General features: G+C 52.8%; 1 protein-coding gene across 1 annotated transcript in view; it reads left to right on the forward strand.

Moving 5' to 3' along the window:
• The window catches only part of VOLCADRAFT_106846 (uncharacterized protein), a gene marked incomplete at its 5' end in the record, with an annotated part of 19210 nt that extends 12471 nt beyond the window's left edge, over positions 1-6739 (forward strand). The window contains 10 exons of the mRNA XM_002955462.1: positions 138-186; positions 440-491; positions 1302-1692; positions 2118-2474; positions 3089-3122; positions 3402-3625; positions 3781-3855; positions 4306-4604; positions 5401-5573; positions 5938-6739. Coding sequence (XP_002955508.1) covers positions 138-186; positions 440-491; positions 1302-1692; positions 2118-2474; positions 3089-3122; positions 3402-3625; positions 3781-3855; positions 4306-4604; positions 5401-5573; positions 5938-6044 — 1761 coding nt within the window. The 3' untranslated portion in view covers positions 6045-6739. The remainder of the gene's footprint in view (positions 1-137; positions 187-439; positions 492-1301; positions 1693-2117; positions 2475-3088; positions 3123-3401; positions 3626-3780; positions 3856-4305; positions 4605-5400; positions 5574-5937) is intronic.
• Between the last annotated feature and the right edge of the window lie 6423 nt (positions 6740-13162).

Here is a 13162-nt window from a genome sequence, read left to right on the forward strand (position 1 = left end):
CCAAAACTTGACTGGATTATGTTCCCCGTCCGTCTGTCCAGTAAAAAAAGTAAAATATAATGTATTTTTTAATTTTAATTTTTTTAATTCTTTAATTTTTATTTTCAAATCCGCCCTCCCCCGGTGACTCCTCGCAGGCCCTTCTGCCCGAGGTACTCATCCCGTTGACGCTCCGAGCGCCTGGAGGTACGGCTGGGGGACCGGGGACGTAGTGTCATACACTCGTCGGTGAATACTGACTGTGCGGCATTTCTCATCCGGTGCCCGGACTTCGCTCCCCTGACCAGCAACCACGCCAGGCGCTGTGCCCAGGAGCAGTTAAGGCAACCGCTGTACGGCGGTTTGGTCGTGTGATATTCTTAAGAAAAGGATTTCTTACCTCCCCACACGTGTGTTGGTATATGTGTGTGTTTCGCCGTACGTGTCATGTGTCGTACAGGTGCCGCCATGCTGTGCGGGGACCCACGCCAGTTGGAGCCTGTGGTCCGCAGGTACGGCATAGAACTTGGCGTACGACAGGTAGCATGCGACGCGGCATCGTCACTGCCCCGGGAGCCGTACAACTCCTGCTCTCCCGCTAATCAACCCCTGCCTAGCTATAGCACGCCATGCCGTGCCTGCTGTGCTTCCACGGGTCGGTTTGATTCGGACCGAATCCCATCTCGAAATTCAATTTCCTGAAGTGAACGAACGAATAACTAGTGCCTCATTCTTTATAATGCTATTAGAAGCTTCCTGATAGCTTCCGAAACATTATATAACGTCTACTGAATGCTTGGGCATTCCGGGCAGCATCCCTCCTTGGCATTACTGTATGATGTGTGGGACAGGGGGGCATATCTTCACCCGTGGCCGCTACCTGGCGAAACCCTACCTTCCCCGGTATTTCGGGGCACCCTCATGTATCGGGAACCCAATTATCTAGGTTCCGCACCCACCGCCAACATTCCAATGGAATTTGCCGATGACGGGGACTTAATTCTATTCCTGTTTGGTTTAATCCCAGATCAGCGACATCTTCATCGAATACTATCGGAAACTCTATTCGATCTTGACAGGTCACGATCCCGGGATCTCCCGGGGGCATAGATGCGTGCTCTACCAGTAGTGCCAGACCTGAGTATGTATACTGGTAACTTACTACTGTATATATGCCCTGTATTAATATTATTATTTATTATTTAATACTTATTTATTATTTGTTTGTTATTTATTATTGCACCAATGATTATATTGAGTAAAATATGGTTAAAACATATGTTTTTGTTGCCGATCTTTTTGTGTCCCGCTCCCTCCACCAGCGCATCTGCCGCACGTGGCGGTCTGGCCACCTCCCTCCTGGAGCTGATGATGGAGGCGGCCGGACGTGAGGGCCACCTGGACCGAGCTCGAGCAGTCGCCGGGCTCGTGGAGGAGAAGGTCGCCAAGATGACGATGACGGCCGCAAGGGGCCATCAACAGCAGCGGCAGCGGCAGCAGCAGCAGCAGGTGGCGCAGCCACAGCCACTTCTAGCAAACCACCAACATCAGCACAACTACCACAACTACCACAACCAAAACCTCTGCAAGCACCACTGCAATCACCACCATGCTTTTTCGCGGCTCCGCGGGGTTATGTTGGTTCGGAATTACCGCAGTGCCGCCCCCCTCCTGGACCTGCCTAGCCGCCTGTTCTACGACGACCAACTCAAGGTGGGTCGGGGGTCCTTTGCCATAGTCCAGTAGGTACAGACGTGGTGGGGCTCGTGGGTTTCGTGTTTTCGGTTTTGGATAAGTTTTGTTTATTTACAAGGGCGAAAATACCATCGCAGCCAACACCCAATCTCCAGCCCACTGCCGTTTGAGGCTGGGAGCGATTGGGTGGCCCGGCTTGTGACAGAGCTGATTCTTTATATATAACTACAGTGGCCTGTAAGAAGTAAGGGTTGACTTAGGGTTGACTTACCTTGGCTTCAGGCCAAATTGTAGATGCTTCGATGTATAAGTGTATATACATAATATTAGAGACTGCATATATTAGCTAATTATATAGCCGCCGCTGTGCCCTTCAGCTACTGCTGTTGCCACAAGGCCATAATAACCCCTGTGCCGGTCGTTACTCATCGCACGCCTTTTAGGCTTGTGTCGACGGCCAAACAGCTCGTCCTCCGGAGTGGGAGCTGCTCGTACAGCCCTCGGCCGCCGCCGGGGCTACGGCCGCCGCGCGAGATGTCACCGCGGGTCTGACGCCGCCTGTTGGTGCGCATGCCAGCGGCAGCGGCGGCGGCAGTAATGCAGCGACGGCGGGGGCGACGGGGGCCGTAGCGGCGGCGGCGGGGGCTTCCGTCGTCATGGACAGGAGTCCTGGCCGAGTGGAGCCTCGAGTGGGAGAGACTGCTGCTGCTCCTGCGGCGGCGGCGGCGGAGGAGGAGGAGGAGGCGTTGGTGGCTCCCTCCCATTTGCTCTTCTATGGTGTCCGGGGACAGCAGTATCAGGTTGTGGCAGTTATGCGGTTGTAGCGGTTGTGAGGGGGCAGTTGGCTCCTTTGGAAATGACAGGAAGGGAGGGAGGGGAATCTGTGATGCTAAAGACTCGCCCCCCGAGAGGAATTCCTGCCGATGTCCAAAGCACCTAATGGCTAAATCCCTTTGTCGGGGGGTGTAGGAGGGGGAAGAAGGGGGGGCTTGCTCACGGCTCGTGTGTACGAGTTACGAGTTACAAGTTACAAGTTACGAGTTACAAGTTACAAGTTACAAGTTACAAGTTACAAGTTACAAGTTACAAGTTACAAGTTACAAGTTACAAGTTACAAGTTACAAGTTACAAGCGCTGCACGAGTGCGGGGGGGGTCCGTCAAAGCCGGGTGGCCATGGACTATATATATTGAAAGTTGATTACACCGTACAACCGACGGCGGTTTGGGTCCTGCCAACTAGACCCCTCCTCATCCAGTCACCCGACATCCGTAGAGACAGATCAGCCATGTGTACGGGAGCCTGGAAAGACGTTTTGTGCATTTCACGTATGCCTGCCGCGTGTGTTTTGTATATGCTTATGTGTGTGTGCGCGTGCGTTATAACTGCATGTTCGTGTTCCAACTGTCGTACAGGAGCTGGACGCACCGTCGTACTTCAATCCCTTGGACTCCTTCACCGTAACCTCGCTCGCATTCTTCATCCTCCTCAATCCCTCGCTTATCCTTAACTACCAAACACAAACTGCCTTAACCCTGGCCAAAGTCAACCAGCTCACAGGTCTCCATGGCCTTAACTGCCAACTTCCCAAACTTCTAACTCCTAACTCCTGTTAAATAGGCTAATATGCTAGAAGTATGCTCAAAATGCATGAGATTTTGCTATTGATATATTGCTAAAATAAATATCCTAAAAGGATAAAATTATTGAACCCTGGCAACCTCACACAGGCTTCCACTGTCGCTGATCTAGTGGACTCGCTCATCAAGGCGTCATGGGCGGCGGCAACGAGGAGACTGGAGGCGCAGCGGCAGGGCCGTACGGGCAGCGGGGCCGCCGCCGCCGCCGCTTCCGCCACTACTGCCGTACAGTCAAACAACGCTGCAGGGGAGCTCCTTTCCGGTGTCGTACATCAGCAACACATCGGTATCATTTGTACCTACAGGAAGCAGGTGTGTGTGTATATTCGCACATTTGTCGTTCATGTATTGTACATATACAACTGCTACCAAGCATTTCTCAACAACCGTACTGTAATCGATTTCAGTGGTACTCCTCTGGTCATTAGAGTGCCGTGTAATTGATCGTACATTTGCTGCTCGTACAGGTGTTCAAGATGCGTCAGTTGCTCCGCGAACGAGGCCTTGGCGGCGTTCGTGTTGGCACTGTTGACGATTACCAGGTAGGTGAAGTACATGCCGTACTGTGCCGTACCGTGCCGTGGAAGCGGCACTGTCGGGACCGGCCACGTCCCGCGGAAGCAAGGGCACAATGTTACACAAACCAAACACTTCCCAATCAATGCAGTTGGAGAGCGACATGCAACTCAAGGTGCAACACACACACACACACACACACTCACTCTCTGTATTGCTTGGTCTTCAAAGCGAATTCTCAGCGACCACAACCGTGTTGTTGTTTTGTTGTGGCTACTGCAGCTTGTTCTTACTTCGTTGCTAGCAACTGCTGTGTCCACGTCTGCATTATCGTTACGCAATAATACTAATAATACACCGTTATTGAACTCGCTATTACGCCGTTGTCGTAGCCGTTGTATTCTGTTATTACGGTTGTGATTTCATTGTTGCGGTTGTAATTCAGTTGTTTTTCGGTTGGTTGTTTTCGTCCACAGGGTCAGGAGGAGCGGATCATCTTCATCTCCACCGTCTTGTCGAAGGTGGAGTCCCTACCCGGTGCGGTGATCAACAACAACAACGTCGGCCGCGGCGGCGGCGCCGCCACTGCTGATGGTGATGGAGCGGTCGCGGCGCCGCCACCTCCCTGCCACCAACCGCTAGGTCTCTGGTCGCACCCACGGCGCTTTAACGTAGCTGTGACTCGCAGCCGGGCGTTACTGGTGGTTGTGGGACATCCTGCCGTACTGCTGGCGGACAGGTACTGGCGGGAGCTTGTACGACAATGCGTGGCAAGGTACGACAAGGCGGTCGGGAGGAGTACCCGAAATACCCCCAACCTGGGCGCCTTCCTGCTCCTGCTCCTGCTCCTCCTACAAGCCAAGCGGCTTTGGGCCGTAGTATCCGGGTCGTGGTATTGCTCCGAGACCTCCTCGAGATGTGGGGGCTGTAACAGGTTTGCCTCACGCGAGAATTAAAACCTAAGGGGTCTTTAGGGTTTTAATAAAAATCAAAGCCCTCCAAAAAATACAACTCGGGTTGGCTTGTGAGGCGAGAAATGCGGGATTTACACCGTCTTGCTACACACGGTTCTGCGTTTATTTGTCTTGGTTTGAAATATGCACAGCTTTCAAAACACGAAGTCGTACGGCTTTACCTGCACTTAGATATGATATGGTTTTATTCAGCTTTTGCTTTCATTCCGGTTGTCTTTCTGTTATTGATGTTGACGTTGACAAGTATTATATGGTTTGCAGGGGAACCTACCGAGGAGCCGGTACGGCACTGGTACGGCGGCGGATGCGGCAGGACGCCATCTCCGCCGCCACCGCCACCGTCGCCACCACCGTGTGGCGGCGGCCGGCGGGTGATGCTCGCCGCACTGCTCGGCGGGGCAGCGGCAGCAGTATCGCCGCAGTGGCTACTGCTGCCGCGGGGAGCGCTGCTGGAGACGGGGTTGGGCTGGACAATGGCGACAGCGACGGCAGCGGTGATCGTGACGATGGCGGCGGCGGTGGCGGGGACGGTGACGTCGGCATTACGGACCACAACGCCGTACAACGCCGTACAACGACAAACGGGGCGCACCTTAGCGAGGCCGATGCAGAGCTGCAGGGCGTCGATGACGGCGCGTTCGACAACAGCGAGTACGATGACGAGTACGGTGGGGATGATTGGGAGGACGGGAGCGCCGGGGAGGACGACGACGCCGATGAGGCGGACCTGGCTGCTGTCGTACAGCAATTGGCGGAGATGGCGACGCTAGGTGAGTGACCCTTGTGTGATTATGGGAGCTCGTACAACGGTATCGCGCGGCATGAGCCTTTTGTCAGTTATGCCTGCGACGTTGCAAGCCAAGGTCAGCCACCGTGTAGGTTGTCTTTTTTGTCCCTCGTTTGGACTCAACCAATAATAACATGCTGATTAGGAAAGGAACGTTCTTGGAATCATCGACTTTCCATGACTTCCACAACCAATCTGCCGATTCCTGATTTTGTTTCCTGTGCAACATCCCTACTGTAACGCCGCTGAGGCGTTATCCGTTCTATCCGGGCCACCGTGGAATTATCTTTTTAGTATGTTCAGGTTCAAACAAAGTATCTATAATCATTTGTCATGTTGTCCTGCAGGCATGGGCTGCGAGGACGAGATTTACCCGGACCCGCGTAATCTACGCGCCTTTTACGAACTGGAATCGGCATACTTTGAAGAGATGCCGTTTCGTGTTCAGCTTTAGAATTTGCAATTAAAGCGAGGAACTGAGGTGTGGATTTAGAAGTCAAAAGTGGTAAGAATGACAAAGGACCGGATCCCACCAGGAGCAGCCAAGCCAGCGAAGTTTGCGGCGGTGGAGGTATCTTAGGACGTCACGTGAGGCAGTTGTTGGAGGTTGTTGGGAGCCTTGCTGGAAGCTTTGGTACTTGTTGGCTGGGTTTGGGCTGGCCCCCGGCCGCAAAAAAGGGGTCAGGACTTCGGGCGGTTGCTGCTCCAGCTAGCTGCTGGGGTTCCAGAGCTGGTTGTGGTTGGGAGCGAGGGGAAGCAGGGAAGGGAAACTGCTGATGACATGACAGGGCAGGAACGTCTTTGGATGAGCAAGGCATCTTTTAGGTTTCAGAGGAAAAATCGTGGAGTGCAAAATGCATGCTTAGTCAGGACAGGATAAGATCAAGACGTGAGCACAGGAGACAATACCTCATCAGCTCAGCAGGATGACCTGGCGATGTACGGAGTCCGAGGGTACGAAATGCAGCTGCTTTGGTTCAGCACCGTACTGCTGGTGGCCCTTAAGATGTTTAATACGATCTAAAAGGCTTAGAAACCAGGAAGGCCTTTTGACGACCGTATGGGTATGGCCCAGGACAGTTAGCCGCCAATGACACGCAAACAAGCTAACAGGGACCGTTGGGCCGGACTCAAACAGCGCCCAAATATGGGGCGGCCTTCAGCCCAGTTTCCTGGTGACCACCTGGTTACTTGCAGGTGACTCCAAAAATATCCTAGTGACCACCTTCCTGAAGGGAATTATTTTCTCAGTAACCACTTGGTCACTAGTAACCACTTTTAAAAGTACTGGCCTCAAGTCCTGCGGCATGCTGGCCCTATGGGTGGAGCCAAATCCAGGCCCAAAACGCTAGATGAGCACTCAGCAAAACTCCTAGCACCAGAACACAAAATAAAGCTGTCCCAAAGCCCAACCCACAAAGATAGCTACCTCATTAACATGGCAGGGAGGAGGGAGAAGGTTTTGCCACTGCACCCCCCAAACAAGACAAACTACTTGAGATAGCAGACGCAGTTGTGCTCTGTTGGGATTTTAGTATGCTCAAACAACACCACCCCGCTCACCCCAGCCAACCTCACCCGCCAGGGCTGGTTGGCAGCAGAGTCACACACCACCTCAAACCCATCCCTACCTCCCATCACCACACAGCTATGTAACACTATGTATACCCCTACTACTCTACCCTACTTAAGGGTGCCACTACGACCCTGGCGACTTGCACCTTCCATTCACAAGAGACCCCACCGTTGTGTGCAATAGTGTGCGCTTATGGATGCCACATCATAGACTAAAGAGCATGCACGGCTTGCACCTCGGCCTCCATCGCCGCCTGGTAGCTGCTGCTGCCTGCCTCCAAGCCACCCACCACCCTGGCATTCCCCAGGTCAACCAGCTTGACAACCCCATCCCGCCCCATCACAAAGTTGGACAGGCGGATGTCCCCGTGCAGTACACCTGCCCGGTGGAGCACCCTCAGTGCTCGCAGCATTGCAGTGCGCAGCTTTGGTGAAATCCCAGCATCACGCAAACTGCGGCCACTGCTGCCACTGGCAGCTGCATCACCAGCGACGGTTGTGCTGCGGCTGGCTCCGGCCTCCAGGTCATCACCCTCATCAGTCAGTGCCAGGAACAGGGCGCCTGTGTGTGCAAACATGCCGTACCGCAGCAGCCGTGGCACCAGCGGGGCACCCTGCAGGTTGCTGCTACTGTTGCTACTGATGCTGCTGCCAAGGCACAAGTACACACCAAGCTCGCGTGTGAAGGCTTCCACGGCTCCCCGTCGCTTCTGCTCAAACAGCTTGATCACTGCCGCCACACCACCTATGGTGCCCTGCACAGCAACAGCATCCGGAACAAGGTCTGAGCTTTTGAGAAGGGGAATGTGAAGCACGATAACCAAATGTCAGCACTAACCAGTATCTGGCATATGACACACGCTCTACGTCTGGTGCAATGCATGAAGCCCTTGAACAATGCAAGTGTAGCTGCTGGCCGCTGAAAATGCCTCAAGATGCTGGTGGAGCACCTTAGGGTTTGTATTTGTGGACAAGATTTGTGCCATACTTTGTACCAGCTACTACAGCAAGCTCTCATTCACCTTGCTATACAACCCAATCCCCTAGCCTGTCACATATGTTATGCTAAGTTGCCCTAACCACCGCACGTACCTCCAGCACGCTGCCATAGCACCCATATCCAACACACCGGCCGGTGAGGCCCACGTCTCCAAAGCCACACAGTTCTAGGGGCAGCAGCACCTTGCTGCCGCGCTTGCGGGTCAGCTGCTCAAGTCCACCCGGCACCTTCCCTTCCAGCGGGACATTGATGACGTTGGTAATGTGCACACCACTGCTGCCGGCATTATCGCTATTGCTGGTGTTGCCACCACAACTGCTGCTTGTGCTACTGCTACCTTTGATGGAGAAGAGGCTAATGTGGTTCCCATTGCCCGGGCCTTGCCTGCTGACCTTGCTTTGGCCAGGTAGGACAGACCGCTGTTTCACCTGCCGCTGCTCCTGCAACCTTAGCGACTGGCGCCGCTTTAGCTCACGCTGTGAGTTGTCTCCCTGGCCAGGTGTGATGGGCACCGCCTCACGTGGCAGCAACTTCTTCATGCCCTCAAGCAGATCTGCCTGCTGCAGCAGGAATAGCAGCGCCAGCAGCATCTTGTCCAGGCCGATGACTGGTGACACATACAGAGTCTTATCAGCAACGTTTGGTGAGCGCTTCAGCAGCAGCGCAAAATTATGCCGTGTGACCATCCCTAGGGGAGCCTCATCCATCACCATGTCGCCATAGCACTGCTGCAGTGCTTTGTCCAGGCCCAGGCGGTTGATTTCCCCAAGCGGCATGCATGACACATCGTGATGAGCCTCCAAGGGAAACTGCCAGTCACCTTTAACCTCAATGCATCCATAAACATCCCAGGAGGTACCGTTGCACTGCTGTTGCTTCTGCTGCCCTATGTCTCCATGCCTCAGCTGGATGATGTAGTCTGTTGATGAAATGCCGCGACCACTGCCTCCACCCTTGAGCCTCCCTTGGATGTGCATGGATGCTGCCACCGAGTTGACCAACTGAGCCATGGCCTGCATCGGTGCACGCACCTCGGCCTCATCTGCAGCTGCCTGGAAGCCCTGGTCTGTTGGCTGATCACCCGCCAGCAACACAGGTATAAATCTTCGCTCATTGTCATCCAGCTGGCCTTCCAGCATCTCCAACTCATCCAGAAAGCCATCCCACGGTTTCACCGCCGGAAAGGTACACAACCGTGTGCCGCATGTTTTGCTAAAGGAGCGGCGTGGGCTGCTTCGCGGATTAATATGTGGCACCATCCGCATCATGGCTCCACGAGCAGTCATCTTGTAGGGGTCATCTGAAAGCACAGATTTGGAAGTTCGTGGGAAGTGTCAAGACATCACACATTCACTAACAGGAATGAGCTGTTTTGCAAAGGTCATAGGCCCATTTACAAAAGGTTGTGGCCCATATCTATGTACATGGGATATAACACTCAATGCATACAGGGAATGCAACATGGGCAGCAGGTGCTATGCAATTTGGCGGCTGGGGGTTAGCAATTGTATGCTGCTGCACCTGCTTGATGTGTGTAATGTGGAATTGGGTTGGGTGTGAGAAGTGCTTTCATGCAGTGGCATGATACGGAGGGGCTGCAAATTGAGGCATTCCCAGCGCATTATTGTGCAGGGTTAAGAGTTTTAGTCGGATAGGGCCACAGAAGTGGCAAATACTCCACAGTGCACAGCAGTATCTAGCAGGGAATTGCAAGTGCGAGCAATGTGAGCACAGCCATTATTGCCAACGGCATCATCAGATTCCAGGCAATCAGAATGAATACAACAGCACTTAGTCTCATACAGCAGCAAGATCAGCAGGAGATGTTGTGTTTAGACTGGCACGCTTGCCATAAGCTTGCAGAATAGAAAAGAACCTGGGCCCTCAGGCAGCGCACTTGCGGCCACTAACCACCACACAAAGTTCATGATGAACTTGTTGGTGTCAGTTTCCTGAAGGACAGCCAGCGGGGCCTCGGGCATAAGCACCACGAAGGCAAGCAGGTCAAGTTGGATCCCAACGCTGTCATGATTCTGGCAAGACAAGCAATGTGCGGAGATCTTAGTGAACGGGACTACTAGGTGTTGAAGTGGACCCCAATGGCTCAGGCGGGCGGAGTTATATCCCAATACGTGTACAGGCCACGGTCAGGTGCTCAGGTCATGGCCATCTGGGTAATGATTAACGGGTGCAACATGTAGTTCTGTCTAGATGACTCAGTTGCTGAGGATGTGAGCACACGACAGATATTCCCTGTGCCCTGGAGCCGGCTACTGCAATCATCTGTAACCATATGCAACATACATGTGCATTGTAAGAGGGTCGGCATACCCCAGACGAGCACAATGGCAACAGCTCCCCTAGCTGAGCATATCAAGCGACTCCGCTGCCTCTACCAACTTCTGGATAGAGTGGCCGACTCGATGGCTCAAGCGTTGCTGGTGTCCCTTGCTGAACCAAGACCCCCGAATGCCGACCCATGTTCTTACCTACGGCACCGCGCGAAGCCGCGTCTTCAGTAGCAGTTGCCAAGGTGACTGTGGTCTGCTCACGTTGTAGCTCCTCCTGCAACCGACCAATCTCCTGCATTACTTGCGTCCGTCGCCTCGAACGGGCCAAGAGGAGGACCTCCCAATCCGGATGGCTGAGGTCCAGAGCTGTGATCGCTGCTGTGTAATCCTTATCGATCTTGTTGACAATCCTCTCATACTTCTGCCGAGATGCTTCGTCCGGCCCCAAGGCTGCGATTGCCTCCTCACGCGTGCGAGCCGCTGCTGCCTGTGTTGATGTACAATGGTTTAAAATGACCCTTTCTTCTGCCGATAGTGCAGCAGCTGTCGGGCCCTGCAATTCGGCTTCCAACGCTCTTATCAGATTTTGCAGGTTATTTACGAAGTTAGACATGGCGCGATTCGCGAAGCTTGGTACAAAAGTAAACAAGGACCTTGCGTCCACCCGTATGTGAGAAACCTGAATTAAAGCAAACAAAGACTCTGGATGGATGGATGGAGGCCGAATTGCAAGCCCGTTGCATCTGAGCCGTACGAGCTCGCTGAAACTTGTAACATCCATTCATCCATCCTGTTTCATTGCTCAAAATTGAATGTGTTATTAACAAGGAACTCAACAATGCCATGTTTATGAACCAAGTCATCGATTGGCATGCGATTCTCCGTTTTCCCGTTCAAAACCACCGTTTGCCCCCATATATAAATCATTTAGCCTTAGGTCATCTTACAAAACCTTTTTTCCAGGAATGGATCTGTCGCATTCATCCCAATAGCGAACGGTATCTCCCTCTGTACCAAGCTGGGCATATCGTGCTGTGCTAATAGTCATGCGGAAATGAAAGTAAAACGTTCTATGGGGCGCGGGTGTTTTGATGGGGAGCACCGTACCATCCATTCAGAGCAGTGAATGGTAGGAGGGGGATGGAAAGGGTGGCGTGAGGGGAAACTCATTGTGTTACACCTCGGTTGAATTGCCCAGAGAGGTGTAACGAGCCCTTACGGGCCAGATGCCCAAGAGCCTGGAAGCCACAAGCTAGGTTAGGGACACTACGACAGTCTAAATAAAACCGCCCCGGCGTAATATGCGTAATTATGAATAATACACACGCCTGCGCGGAATCTGGCTTTCCGGCAATCGCTCCATGGGTAGGAACTTCCCGACCATACTTCCGCTTGTGCTGACAGTTACACACACGCACACTGATGTGATGCGTTCATGGAAGGAACGGCAAGTTCCTTGGAAAGTTACACACCCAACACCAAATATTTTAGGGTCCACACAGAGACGAGGTCAAAATGGAATGGGTATAGTTGCGCGAGGGTTGTGTCTGGAGGGAAGCTCGGGACTGTGGTGGTCTACCCGACTGGAAACGGCTCGGCGGACTGCTGCGTGTCCTGAGTGGACGGCTGTAGAAGCTTCGCGGCGTTCCCTAGGCGACGAACAGCCAACTCAGAACTGGTACGGACAAGGGGAATCCGACTGTTTAATTAAAACAAAGCATTGTGATGGTCCCAAAGGATGTTGACACAATGTGATTTCTGCCCAGTGCTCTGAATGTCAAAGTGAAGAAATTCAACCAAGCGCGAGTAAACGGCGAGAGTAACTATGACTCTCTTAAGGTAGCCAAATGCCTCGTCATCTAATTAGTGACGCGCATGAATGGATTAACGAGATTCCCACTGTCCCTATCTACTATCTAGCGAAACCACAGCCAAGGGTACGGGCTTGGAATAAACAGCGGGGAAAGAAGACCCTGTTGAGCTTGACTCTAGTCCGACTTTGTGAAATAACTTAAGAGGTGTAGAATAAGTGGGAGCTTCGGCAACGGTGAAATACCACTACTTTTAACGTTGTTTTACTTATTCCATTACTTGGAGGCGGGACTCTGTCCCTGCTTCTGGCTCTAAGGCGGCTTTATTGCACGCCGATCCAGGTGGAAGACATTGTCAGGTGGGGAGTTTGGCTGGGGCGGCACATCTGTTAAAAGATAACGCAGGTGTCCTATAGGACCACATAGACTTGCCCGGTTACCGGGCTATTTTGGCCGTTAACGGGGTATGCGGAGACCGGTTACCAGGTGGATGGTTACCGGGGGTCGTTAATGGGGCCGGTTACGACGGGGTTACCGGGTTGATCGTTACTGGGCAGTAACCGGGGCTGGTTACAGGTTTGAAGATTATTACTTTTCAGCAGCAAGGACAGCCCACTATGGCCGGCACTCAGCTCAGTGTCTTTTTTTTAAGTAATATATTCCTTAAAAGGAAGAAACAGGCGATTTTGGCGTTTGGACGAAAGGAATGAACTGAGGCCGATCCGTACATTTTCATTAATGAATTTAACTCCAGCCATAAACGTGAATTGCTGCCAGGTTGCTCCGTAGTGTGCAGGACTTAGGGTTTTCAATCGTAGAATAGATTTGAGGGCCTTAAGAAGGTCAATCCCGTGAGTCAACGCGGCATATGCCGTGTAACGGCTAATGGCTCTTA

The sequence above is a fragment of the Volvox carteri genome, assembly GCF_000143455.1.
Source record: "Volvox carteri f. nagariensis unplaced genomic scaffold VOLCAscaffold_52, whole genome shotgun sequence".
In the NCBI taxonomy this organism is placed as follows: domain Eukaryota; kingdom Viridiplantae; phylum Chlorophyta; class Chlorophyceae; order Chlamydomonadales; family Volvocaceae; genus Volvox; species Volvox carteri.